The 11,970-nt window shown below is 55.7% G+C and overlaps 2 protein-coding genes across 3 annotated transcripts; one reads left to right on the forward strand and one right to left on the reverse strand.

Moving 5' to 3' along the window:
- The first annotated feature begins 6 nt into the window (after positions 1-6).
- PPP2R5B (protein phosphatase 2, regulatory subunit B', beta) lies at positions 7-8,852 on the forward strand. 2 transcript variants are annotated; one of them, XM_010838016.1, is made up of 14 exons: positions 7-97; positions 537-1,011; positions 1,795-1,991; positions 2,573-2,674; positions 2,834-2,926; positions 3,053-3,183; positions 4,344-4,403; positions 4,507-4,615; positions 5,161-5,214; positions 5,547-5,597; positions 5,721-5,840; positions 6,944-7,071; positions 7,336-7,437; positions 8,063-8,852. In XM_010838016.1, the coding sequence occupies exons 2-14, from the start codon at positions 813-815 to the stop codon at positions 8,205-8,207; spliced, it is 1,491 nt and encodes a 496-aa protein (XP_010836318.1). In that variant the 5' UTR covers positions 7-97; positions 537-812; the 3' UTR covers positions 8,208-8,852. The 2 variants fall into 2 exon arrangements, with proteins under 2 accessions (XP_010836318.1, XP_010836319.1); XM_010838017.1 differs by having other exon boundaries at positions 926-1,011.
- Positions 8,853-8,896: 44 nt separating this feature from the next.
- Positions 8,897-10,037, reverse strand: GPHA2 (glycoprotein hormone alpha 2). Its single transcript, XM_010838018.1, has 2 exons — positions 9,621-10,037; positions 8,897-9,460 (listed from the first exon to the last, which is right to left on the reverse strand). Exons 1-2 carry the CDS (start codon positions 9,847-9,849, stop codon positions 9,063-9,065), a joined length of 627 nt encoding a protein of 208 aa, XP_010836320.1. The 5' UTR covers positions 9,850-10,037; the 3' UTR covers positions 8,897-9,062.
- Between the last annotated feature and the right edge of the window lie 1,933 nt (positions 10,038-11,970).

Below are 11,970 nucleotides of genomic sequence, written 5' to 3' on the forward strand. Positions count from 1 at the left end.
CCCCGACCCGAACCGCTGCGAAGGAGCCCTGAGCAGCTGCTGCCCTCCCCATAGGCAGCCCCTGGAAGGCCGTGACCTAAGTCTGGGCATCTGAGAAGTGAGTGTACCCCCATTGGGAGGCAGATGAGATTTGGGGGTGAGGAAGGAGAAACTGAGGTTGGGGAGGGCGCCGGGTTGTAGGAGGGGGGTGGCATGGGGATAGGGCCCCCATTCTTGGAAGAGTCCCTGGTGACCCTGATTAGTGGAGCAGGAACAGGGTCCCCATTCTCTTAGGGGCCAGGGATGAGGGCCAAGGTCCCCATTCTAGATAGGGTCTGGCTTGGGGGAGAGGCCCTATTTTGAGAGGGTTGTTTTAGAGCCTGGGGCCTTTATGTCTGGGACAAGGGAGGCACCTGCACCTCGTTTAGGGTCTGGGCCAGGGTCGAAAGGCAGGAAGATGGGCTGTCAGCGGCAGCCCCACAGGCTGTCCTGAAAGAACTGACAGGCTCTCTGTCTCTTTCTTGCCGACCTCTCTGCCCTGACTTCTTTTTCAAAAGAGCCAGGCTGGGAATCCTAGCTGGACTCTTCGGACCCTCAGGAAGGACCTGAAACCTGAGCCATCCTCCTCTCTACCGTGCTTGCCCCCCAGGACTGGGCAGTTGCCAAAGGTCCTGGGGGGGGGTCCCAGGACTGTGGTTGTGCCCACCCCATCCCCCCCACCTCCCGCAGCGCACAGGATGGGCCCAAGTTAGTCAACCCAGCCTCACTCAGCATCTTGCAGCCCCAGAGGGAACCTCAGGGGCTCTGAAGGCTTGACCCACCGCCTAGCCGCCATGGAGACAAAGCTACCCCCAGCGAGCACCCCCACCAGCCCCTCTTCCCCGGGGCTGTCCCCTGTGCCCCCACCCGACAAGGTGGACGGCTTCTCCCGCCGTTCCCTCCGCAGGGCCCGGCCCCGGCGGTCCCACAGCTCCTCACAGTTCCGCTATCAGAGCAACCAGCAAGAACTCACTCCACTGCCCCTGCTCAAAGGTGAGCCCGGCTGCTGGCCGCGAGGGGACCTGAGTCCTGGAGTGGGCCAGCGAGCCTTGGGGGTGGGGGAGTGAGAAGCAGCTGGCAGCTGTGATCCGACGGAGTCTGGATGGCCCCTTCTGAGCAAGGGACTCCACCACCTGAGCTGACCCCCACCCCCCAGCCCTCTCGCCCTCTGTGCTGACGCATGGCCTGACTGGCCTGTCATCCTTGGAGGTGGGGCATCTGGAGGTGGTGCCACCCTGGGGGGCAGACCAGGGCTAAGGGTGGGGCCTACAGCCTGGGTTCCAGGAAGCCACTAGCAGCCTTGCTGCTGCCAGGGTCCTGGAGCAGGTGCTCAGCATGGCTCCCTGCAATCACGGTGTTGTCCCCCCACCTCTGGGTACAGGGCCCCACTAGCTGAGGCAGAGGGCACCCGGGAGACTCCTAGTCCTGGCTCTTCTCCCCACTTCTGGCTCTTAGAACAGAGTGCTACCTAGGAGAGGGAGGCCGTGGCTGCTGGGGGCACCTGTGGAAGGCCCAGGAGTCCAGGGTCTGTAACCATGCTTTCCAGTCAGGCCGCCGTGTTCTCTGGGCCTCAGTTAGGATGAAGAGATGAAGCTCCTTTACCTCACAAGGATGGAGGGTGGGACAGAAGTGGTTTACTTTCTGCAAGGAGTGGGAGATGGCCCAGAAGCATGGGGCATGGGGGCAGAGGAGCCTGCCCTAGGGATTAGGAAGGCCTGCCCCTGCCCAGAGCTGCAGCAGCTGGGGCCCAGGCTCAGACTCCTCCTCCCTCCCCAGATGTGCCAGCCTCTGAGCTGCACGAGCTGCTGAGCCGGAAGCTGGCCCAGTGTGGGGTGATGTTTGACTTCTTGGACTGTGTGGCTGACCTGAAGGGGAAGGAGGTGAAGCGGGCGGCACTCAATGAGCTGGTGGAGTGCGTGGGGAGCACCCGGGGGGTCCTCATTGAGCCTGTCTACCCAGACATCATCCGCATGGTGAGCACCTTGGTGTGCATGGGAACCCTACTGCCTGCCCGTGGAGCTCCCGGGCAGAGAATAAACCCATACACTGGCTTGGCCTTAGGGCCCATGTCTTCCCGCCTGACCCGTCTCCCAGCCCCACTCCTGCCCAGCACTCTGCCAGTGTGGGTCCCTCAGTGCCCCCTGGGCTTGTCCCACCCTGCTCTTTTGCTTACGCTCTCCTGAGGCCTGGTGTGCATTCCACACGTTCCTTGTGCCATGGCCTAGCTCATCTGCTGCTTCTTCCATGAAGCCTCTCTCAGTACTCAAACTAGAAATCTCCCCTTTACTGCTTAGAAAGTCCGTAGACCTTACCATTTTCCATCTTGTCTTCCCTGCTGGCCTGCACCTGGTAGAGGGTGGGGATGTGTCTCATCTGCCCCTCAGTCCCCAACCCCAAGCCCAGGTCTTCCATGAACTAGATGTTTAGGCAGTGATTACAAAGGAGGGAACTGCTTGCTGAGGCAGGTGCTGAGGCCCGTTAGACTCTGGATGAGGGATGTCCTAGCTTCTGCCTCAGGGGGTTCTTCCTTAAAGAACCCTGACCTGCCCCTCAGATCTCAGTGAATATCTTTCGGACGCTGCCGCCCAGTGAGAACCCTGAATTTGACCCTGAAGAGGATGAGCCCAACCTTGAGCCTTCCTGGCCACATCTTCAGGTAGGCAGGCTGGGGAAGACAGGGATATGAGTTTCAGAAGAGACCCGAGGAGGGGGTAGAGGGTCTCTTGAGATCCTGGACTGTTGGCTGAGGGCCACAGGGCAGGATGAAGGGGAAGGCAGTTCCTGAACTCACCGTGTTGTCTGTCCCCTCCTCCAGCTGGTATATGAGTTTTTCCTGCGTTTCTTGGAGAGCCCAGACTTCCAGCCCTCTGTGGCCAAGAGATATGTGGATCAAAAGTTTGTCTTGATGGTGAAGTGGGGAACCCGGGCCGGGTGGTGTCATGGGGCAGGGGCAGGCTCTCTGTGGGGGCGTGGGGATAGGATGGAAGTAGCCTGGCTTGGTCTCTTTCCTAACCCCTGATCCCGGCACCCACAGCTCCTGGAGCTGTTTGATAGCGAGGACCCCCGGGAGCGTGAGTACCTCAAGACCATCTTGCACCGGGTCTACGGCAAGTTCCTGGGGCTCCGGGCCTACATCCGCAAACAGTGCAGCCATATCTTCCTCCGGTGGGTGCCTGCTGCCTGCCCTGCTGAAACCTAGGGAGGGAGCGGGGAGAGCTGTGGGAAGAAGACAGAGGCAAAGGCTTCTGGGCTAGGGGACCCTGTAGAACTATGGTTTATTGAGTTTTTTCTTGGCAGCATGTACTGCTGCCAGTAGTACTGCTTATACAAACCCTGTGAGATCAACAGAGAAAGGGTATTTATTTCTGTTTTACAGATGAAAAATAGAGGCTGAGAGATGAAATGGTTGCAGGGACTAGGTCAGTTCAGGGGGCCTAGGATCTAAATCTTTTGATCTTTGTTGTACCAGGCCATAGGACCCAAAGAAAGGGATTCTTTCTGTAAATATGTATTGAGCACCAATGCCTACTTGGCATCAGGGGCCCATATGGCCTTGTAGTTGAGACTGGCTCTTGAACTCGATGGCCTGTGTTTGAGTTTGGTTCAAATATTTGGGTGAATTTGGGCAAAATATTTAAGCTCTTTCCTAGCTTCCTCGTCTCTAGAATGAGAATGATAAGTATACTAACACAGAGACAGTTGTCAAGATGAAAGGAGGCAATGCCTTCGATCACTGTAACTCCCGGACGAAGACTAGAACTCTGAAACCTTAGCTCTTATTGTTATTAGCTATGAAATAGGTGAGGAATGATCCCTGTCCTCCAGGAGCTCAGGGTATTAGATCCCTTGCTTATTAACTTTAGGGCAAGTTTGACTGAGCTGCTGAGCCCTGATTTCTTCATCTGTTTGATGGATCTAATAAGCTCTACCTCTTGGGATAGTTTTGAGAAACACGTAGCCCAGAATAGACACTGTCATTCTTTCAGTTGACTGGCATGAAGAGTGAAGGACTCAGGCTGAGTGCCTGTGGACTGGATGGGGACCAAGTAATGAGCGTTAGGGTCTGGCAGACGGTGCTTCACAGAAGAGAGTTTTGAGCTGGGACCCAGAGTGGCAGTGGTGGCTGGGCTGAGAGGGTGATGTAGAAGTGGGTGTGGATCTCAGTGGGCCCGGTTTGGTGTTTGGGGAAGAGAGCACAGCCTCTGGGTTGGGAGAGAGCTGGGTTAATGTGCAGGGCTGGGGTGGGTAGGCAGGGTGGTTGAGAGGAGGGTCGGGTCTGCTCCGATTGCCTTGAACTCTTGTGCATCCTTCTCTTCCTCTCAAAGATTCATCTATGAATTCGAGCACTTCAATGGCGTTGCTGAGCTGCTGGAGATCTTAGGAAGGTGACTCTCTCGGGGCCTCAGCTGGAGCATCTGGAGGATTCTGGGAGGAAGGATGGAGGCCCAGTCATCCCAACCCTCTTCATCTCTTCTGTCCCCTCCTCAGCATCATCAATGGCTTTGCACTGCCCCTGAAGACTGAGCACAAGCAGTTCCTGGTTCGAGTCCTGATTCCCCTGCACTCTGTCAAGTCGCTGTCTGTCTTTCATGCCCAGGTAAGGCCCAGGCCTGGCCCTGCCATGGTGGAGAGGTCCTGAGGGTCAGGGCACCCACCGGACTGGCAGGGTCACCCTGACACTCTGACTCCAGGCACTCTAAAGCATGAACTCATGGGATCCTCTCTCACCTTTTTCTTGACTAATTCTCTTCCATCTACCTTAGAGAATCCCCACGATCCTTTCAGGCCGATCTTAGACATCAGCTCTCTGAAGGCTTCCCAGCCCCTTCCCTCTTAACCTGCTCTGGGCAGGATTAAGCTCTCCTCTTTCTATATTCCCGTAGATGATGGTACAGATTGTGGTTATGGAACCTTTTATAAAATTTATAAGGATTGGTTTGCTGAATATTTCCCCTGTAGGGTCATTATTGTATCCCTACACATCAAACACGGTGCCTGGTATGTCCTAGGTGGCCAGTAAATGCTTGGTGAATGAGCGAAGAGTAAGTGAGCAAATATCTGGTGCCCTGTCCCGGTCCCCTCTGACCCTGTGCTCTTTCTCTCTGCCTACCCCTCCACCACCCTACCCCCGCTGCCTTGCAGCTGGCATACTGTGTGGTGCAGTTCCTGGAGAAGGATGCAACCCTGACAGAGCATGTGAGTACCTCTGGTGTGTGCGCTAAATTGCTTCAGTCTCTTCCGACTCTTTGTGGCCCTATAGACTGTAGCCCGCCAGGCTCCTCTGTCCTTGGGATTCTCCAGGCAGGAATACTGGAGTGGGTTGTCATGCCCTCCTCCAGGGGATCTTCCCAACCCAGGGATTGAACCCACGTCTTGTGCGTCTCCTGCATTGCAGGTGGATTCTTTACCACTGAGTCCCCAGGGAAGCCCTCAAGTACCTCTGGTTGGGGAGGCAACCTGGCGTCCTGGCAGGCCACCCTGGGGCCAACCCTGGCAGGCCTGACTCCTTTCTGCCTCAACTCCCACAGGTGATCCGGGGGCTGCTCAAATACTGGCCAAAAACCTGTACCCAGAAAGAGGTATGAAGAAGGGCTCTGGTGTCCACTGCAGGGAGGCTGGGAAGGCTTGGCTTCCGGAAGGCAGTTGGGTGTATGTCGGGGGAGATGGGAACCATCGCCCCTGTGTCCCTGCCCCCACCCCAGGTGATGTTTCTGGGGGAGATGGAGGAGATTCTGGATGTTATCGAGCCCTCGCAGTTCGTGAAGATCCAGGAGCCCCTCTTCAAGCAGGTGGCCCGCTGTGTGTCCAGCCCCCACTTCCAGGTACAGGTGGGGACAGGTGGGGTAAGAGCCAGGGTCCGGACTGGAAGGTTGGCAGGTTGACCTCACACAGCTTCCTCTGCCCTCAGTTTCTCCTCTGGACCTTCCTGGGTCTGATAATGTGGAGATGCTGGACTCAGGGTCAGGAGACCTCGCAAATCACTTCACCACTCTGAGTTGGATTAAGCTTCCTTGTCTGTAGAATGGGCCAACTGGGTGGAGAGGAGAACTGAAGAGATGGTAGCACAAACACATCTGGTAAACTGGAATGGATGTTTACCAGACGTCCCTGAATGGGATGGGTGGTTGTCATCACTTTCCCCCTTTCTTAGTGGCCTTAAATTTCATTAGCCTCTCAGAGACCAGCAAGGCTTCCCCACTCCATCCAGGCTGGATGTAACCAGTGTTCTCCTACATGTGTACGCAGACTTTCATTTTTATAAGCCGTAACCTGGTGGTCGGAGAAGGCACTGGCACCCCACTCCAGTACTCTTGCCGGAAAATCCCACAGACAGAGCCACCTGGTAGGCTGCTGTCCATGGGGTCGCTAAGAGTAGGACACAACTGAGCAACTTCACTTTCACTTTTCACTTTCATGCATTGGAGAAGGAAATGGCAACCCACTCCAGTGTTCTTGCCTGGAGAATCCCAGGGATGGGGGAGCCTGGTGGGCTGCCGTCTCTGGTGTTGCACAGAGTCGGACACGACTGAAGCAACTTAGCAGCAGCAGCAGCAACCTGGTGGTTGTCAATTTTTCTCACAGTGACTCTGGCACTTCGGTTTACTAAATACCTCATATAATTCTTATAACAGCTGTATGGAGGTAGCTATTATTAGCCCCAATTTACAGATTTGAAAACTGAGGCTGAGAAGTAAATTGCCTTTCCCAAAGTCATGTGGCCAGTGTGTAGTGGAGCCAGGATTCACCTTTGAGCATTGGACTCCAAATCCAATGTTCTTTGCACCTCACCACGTTGGTCAGATGAACCCTGAAGATGGGGTGTAAGGAGGACAGCGTGCCCTGGGTTTGGGGCTGGGTCTGATTCTGGGATGGGCACCTGCAGGGAAGCCACTGAGGCGCTTACTCTGCCATCTTGCTGCCCCAGGTTGCAGAGCGGGCTCTGTATTTCTGGAACAATGAGTATATCCTGAGCCTCATTGAGGACAATTGCCACACTGTGCTGCCTGCTGTGTTTGGGACCCTCTACCAAGTCTCCAAGGAGCACTGGAATCAGTGAGTGCCCAGGCTTTGACCTGACCCACAGAGGCTGGGGCAGGGCCAGCCAGTCCAGAACTGGGGTTACTCCTAGCTGGAGAGGATCAGGGAAGGCATCTGAAGGTGGCAGAGGGGTGGTGAAAGGGGAAGGAGAAGGGTAGTGCTTGTGGTGTTCAGGGCTGCAGGCTGTTTGGGACACAGAGATAGGCAGAATGCTGGAGTGGGAGGTGGGACCCAACTGAAATTGCTCTCATCTCTCACCTCGTCCTTGTCCCTGCCAAGAACCATTGTGTCTCTGATCTACAATGTGCTCAAGACCTTCATGGAGATGAATGGGAAGCTGTTTGATGAGCTCACGGCCTCCTACAAGCTGGAAAAGCAGCAGTGAGTGCTGAGAGGCTGGGCATGGAGGGAGAGGGGAGAAAAGCAGGAAAAGGACCAGCCCCTAAGGGTTGGAGGGAACCTAAAAGGACAACCCATATCCCATCTGGTCAGATGTTTAAAGTCTCTCCCTAAGGTCTTGTCACGTGCTGGGCCATCTGTGCCCAGCTTTCCACTGCATCCTCCAATTATCCTCCCAAGTACTTCCTCCTAGTATGGAGGTTACTGGTGGCTCAGTGGTAAAGAATCTGCCTGCCAATGCAGGAGATGCAGGTTTGATCCCTGGGTCAGATAGATCCCCTGGAGAAGGAAATAGCTACCCACTCCAGTATTCTTGCCTGGAAAATCCCATGGCTAGGGAAGCCTGGTGGGCTACAGTACATGGGGTTGCAAAAGAGTTGGACATGACTTAGCAACTAAACAACATAACAACAGCCCCTCAGGCGGGGCCTCTCAGGGCCAGGCTGATCCACCTACTCCATGACCATGGGTGGGACCCATCTCTCCTTGGTGTTTTCTCCCCAAGTGGAAGATTCCCACTGAGTCTCTTTGCAGGTAGGGTAGTGGTGAGGGAGTTAGATTGCAGTTGGAGCTCCAGGAAGGGGACTGCCTCTCCCTCTCTCCCCAGGGAGCAGCAGAAGGCCCGGGAACGTCAGGAGCTGTGGCAAGGCCTGGAGGAGCTACGGCTACGCCGGTTACAGGGGACCCAGGGGGCCAAAGAGGCCCCGCTGCAGCGGCTTACACCCCAGGTCACCGGTGGAGGTCAGAGCTAAAGATCCCCAGAAGGGGAGGAGCTAAACCCAGAGCTATCAGTCCCTCCACCCTCCCTCCTGCCCAGGGGCCCAGAGAGATACACACCTGCTCCTGGCCTTGCCAGTGGGGGCTTGGAGGGCTCTCTGCCTGGCCCAGCGTGGGCAGTTTCCTCTGGGGGGAGAGGAGGAGAGATGGTGGTCCTGGCAACAGAACTCTCAGGCCCTCCTGGCAGGACTGGACCAGGGTACATTTGATCAGGAAGCGGCCATCGGGGACTGCCCTGCCCCACAAAGCTGGGCTCCAGACTGCAGGCAGGTTCCCAACCCCCGCTCCCAGCCTAGGGCAAGGGGACGCAGCCCCTCGCCTGCCCCACCTTGTGCCAGCGCAAGGTCCTTCCTCACCCCACCATGGGATCCATGGTCTATTTATTCTCCCCCAGCTCCCCTGCAACACAGACATTATCCTGGGCCTGGGGCACCCTCCTCCCCTCTCCTCCCTGGCCCTGTACATCCTTGTCCCCTTTTTATTTATTGGGCAGGGGGAGGGGTAAGGGCACAGGCAGAAAGAAGATTCCCTGTGTCCTGGGACAAGGGGGGTGGTCACAGTAACTGTGGTCTGTTCCCCTTTCCATGGCTGGGGGTAGATTTAATAAAGAGAGAAACTCACGATCTGCTTGCTTTATTTAGGGGTAGGGACAAGGGGGAGGTGAACTGATGAAGGACTGGTTCAGAAGCCAGGCAGAGGTGGGGAAGAGGCAGAAACCCCCCTCTTCTCAGAGGGTTGGACCTGTTATCCTTACTGAGGTTCAGGATATATAGGATATACTCCAACTCTAAACCCTGTGACCAGGGGGAGGGGAAGGGGAGAAGGATGGGCTAGTAGCGCGAGAGGCGACACATGTCACACTGGCAGGCCCTGGCCGTGAAGATCTCCAGCTCCTCCTTCCGGCTCCCCCCACAATGCAGCTGTACCTTCACCTGTAGGAGAGGTGGGTGTCTGTTCCAGGCTCCTTTCTTAGGCCATCTTAGATCCCTGCCTCCTCTGTCTCTGCAACCCCAATGAGCCACTGCCGAGCTCAGCCCCCTCACCTTCCTCAGGCTGCTGATGGTACAGCACTGAGACACGGAGGTGATGTTATGTCGATAACCACTGGCCACCAGCACGGAGTACCGGGAAGGGAAGGCGCTGGACTCGCAGTGGCCCACACAGGCCTGCGCCACATGGGAGCCCTGGCAGGTGCCTTGGCGGTCACTTCGCACCGTCACGTTGAAGGCTAGGAGACAGGGGAGTGGTAAATGGTGCCTTGGCGAAGGCTTGCCCAGCACCTGCCGCCTGAGCCTCACTGGGTCCCTCAAGGGTGCTGCCTGCCCCGCCTTGGTCCAATCCATCTGCTCTTTGCTTCCACCCAGCTCTCTGCTCCCAGAGTCACTTACGGTGCAAGTAGCAGCCTGGGATGGCAGCCTGTCGACTCTGGCCTTCAGTGACCGCCAGGAGCAGCAGGCAGAGGAGCAGGGTTTGGGGGGACGCCATGGGCATCTGAAACACAGAGGGTGGGTAGATGTTTCTAGGTGGGTGTGCAGGTGTGGGGGAGGAGTTCTTTACATGCTGCATGCCTCTGGGTGAATGAGCCAGGGCTAGGCTGGTCTGTCTGGGGTGAGGCATGCCTCAAGGGCCTGTCTTTCCCTTGGGTGTGCCTTTGGGTGTATGTGTATGTGCATGTATGTGTGTACCCGTCCTCTCTGGATGGGTGTGAGTGTGAGCAGCTGTCCCAGTGTGACTCGCATGTCAGCCCACAGCAGTGATTCTCCCCAGGAATCTCCTCTACCATCTGGAGCACAAACCTCCGCCTCCCTCCACCTGCCCCATCTGGGCCTGCAGGACCCTTAGCTGGAGCCCCCAGGCCCTCCCCGGGCTCTTGCTGCCTCAGTGAGCTCACCGCTTCTGAATGGATCGTTGAATGGCTCCTCTTGCCTCCTGCTGGTCTCCTGACGGTGCTGGCTCTCCGAGTTTTTATTCGCCATCATCCTGGAGCCACGCCTTCTTGGAGATCAGCTTTCAGGCCTGCCTCTCTTCTGCCCGAAGCCTCACAGCAAAACCACCTGGGAGATCCTGCTCTTCTCTGAGGTGTGGTCCTCAGAGGGTGGTTTCTGCTTTCCAGCTGTCCTATGGCTGCCTGTGGCCCAGGGCTGGGGAAGTGAGGTGTACAGAGAAGGCCAGGACCTGGCAGAGGGGGCAGTGTGTGTGCGCTTGGGGAGAGAGGGCTCTGGACTGGGCTGAGTTGTGGCCACCTGGGTTCTCTTCTTTGCTGTGTGACCTCGGGCAGGACACTACTGTTTAGGGCTTTGCCAGCCCAACCTTAAAGTGATTAAACTCAGCCCTGCCTATCTCTTTTACCCACTGCAAAGGTAAGGATGGAGAGAGATTCTTACGGACAAGGAGGTGAAAGCGTCTCACTGATGATATCAGTGGGGATATCCCAAGAGGTGCTTCATGGCAGAGCCAGAGGAGAGTGGGGCATGGGGTTCTAAGTTCGTTTCAGAGCTTCACTTTCACTGTCAAGTGGATGACTTCTCATTCTGGGGGTCAGCTGCAGCGTGGGGCTCCCCCTAGTTCCTGGAATAACAGGGACCTGACACCTGGAAGAGCCTGAAGCCATCAACCCCAGCAGATCCAATCATTTAGTCCAGCCCTGGCTCTGGTGTTGCAGGTGGAGGCAACTAAGGTTCAGAGAAGGAAATTTACTGAAGGTCACACAGCTAGTTCATGGCAGGGCTGATTTGGAACCCAAATCTGCTGTTCATGCATGGTGCTAAATTATACCTGGGGCGAGAATGTGGCAAGTTAGAAAAAGACCCCTCTCATCAGCGAGAGCCACAGGGGCTGGGCAAGGGAGAAATGAGAAGGAAGCCAGTGCTAACTCTGGCCCTGCACACCCCAGGGCTACAGGCTCACTGACCTGCTCAGAGAAGCAGAGCCAACCACACAGACAGCCAGAGCTGGAAGGCACTTGAGAGCTCATCAAATCCTACCCTTTCATTTTCCAGATGAGAAAATAAGAACCAGAAAGGAAAGTGACTTTGCCAAGGGTTCATTGTAAGCTTGGAAGTCAGAATGGCACTACTCAGATCTCCAGACTCTGGAGCTGAGCCTTTGGACAGCTTTGTAAAGCAGGCTGTGTTTGGGACAGGAGGGCAAAGGCGTAAACACAACTTGTCCCTAGTCCTCCAGTCCTCACGCAGAGTGACTTCCCCTTCAGCCCTTCTCCCCTCAGGTCCCAGGCCCTTCAGTAGCCCACCTCATCTGTCCTCCCCACCTAGGGAAAGGTATCAGAACAAGGGGTCTCCAAGAGACCCCTTTAGCAGTCCAGCCCTAACTTTTCCATTTACCATGAGACACTTCCAGCATGACAGATAATCAGCTCTGTTCAAAGAGTAGGAGTGACAAGCGCTTATTACCTTACAAAGTGGCCTATTCTAATGCTGGTCATCTCTGCAGTTAAAAAATGCCTCTAACCTACACTAACTTCAAGTTAATCCAGTAAACTGCTCTGCATTACTGTCAAAAGCCAAAGGAGTAGCTAGATGAGAAGAATTTATCTACGAAGAGACTGTATTTTGGGGCCAAATGGGGTGAACTGACAAGACATGATTTCTTGAGGGGCAGCAGGTCTCAGGACACGGACATTCTCTAACCCGGCCAGGAGAGTTGAAGATTTGAGGTCAGGTACAGACTCCACCTACCCAAAGTGTTCTGTTAACAACTGGATCCCTGTATCTTGAGAAA

Source organism: Bison bison, unplaced genomic scaffold, assembly GCF_000754665.1.
Source record: "Bison bison bison isolate TAMUID 2011002044 unplaced genomic scaffold, Bison_UMD1.0 scf7180017864089, whole genome shotgun sequence".
Taxonomy (NCBI): domain Eukaryota; kingdom Metazoa; phylum Chordata; class Mammalia; order Artiodactyla; family Bovidae; genus Bison; species Bison bison.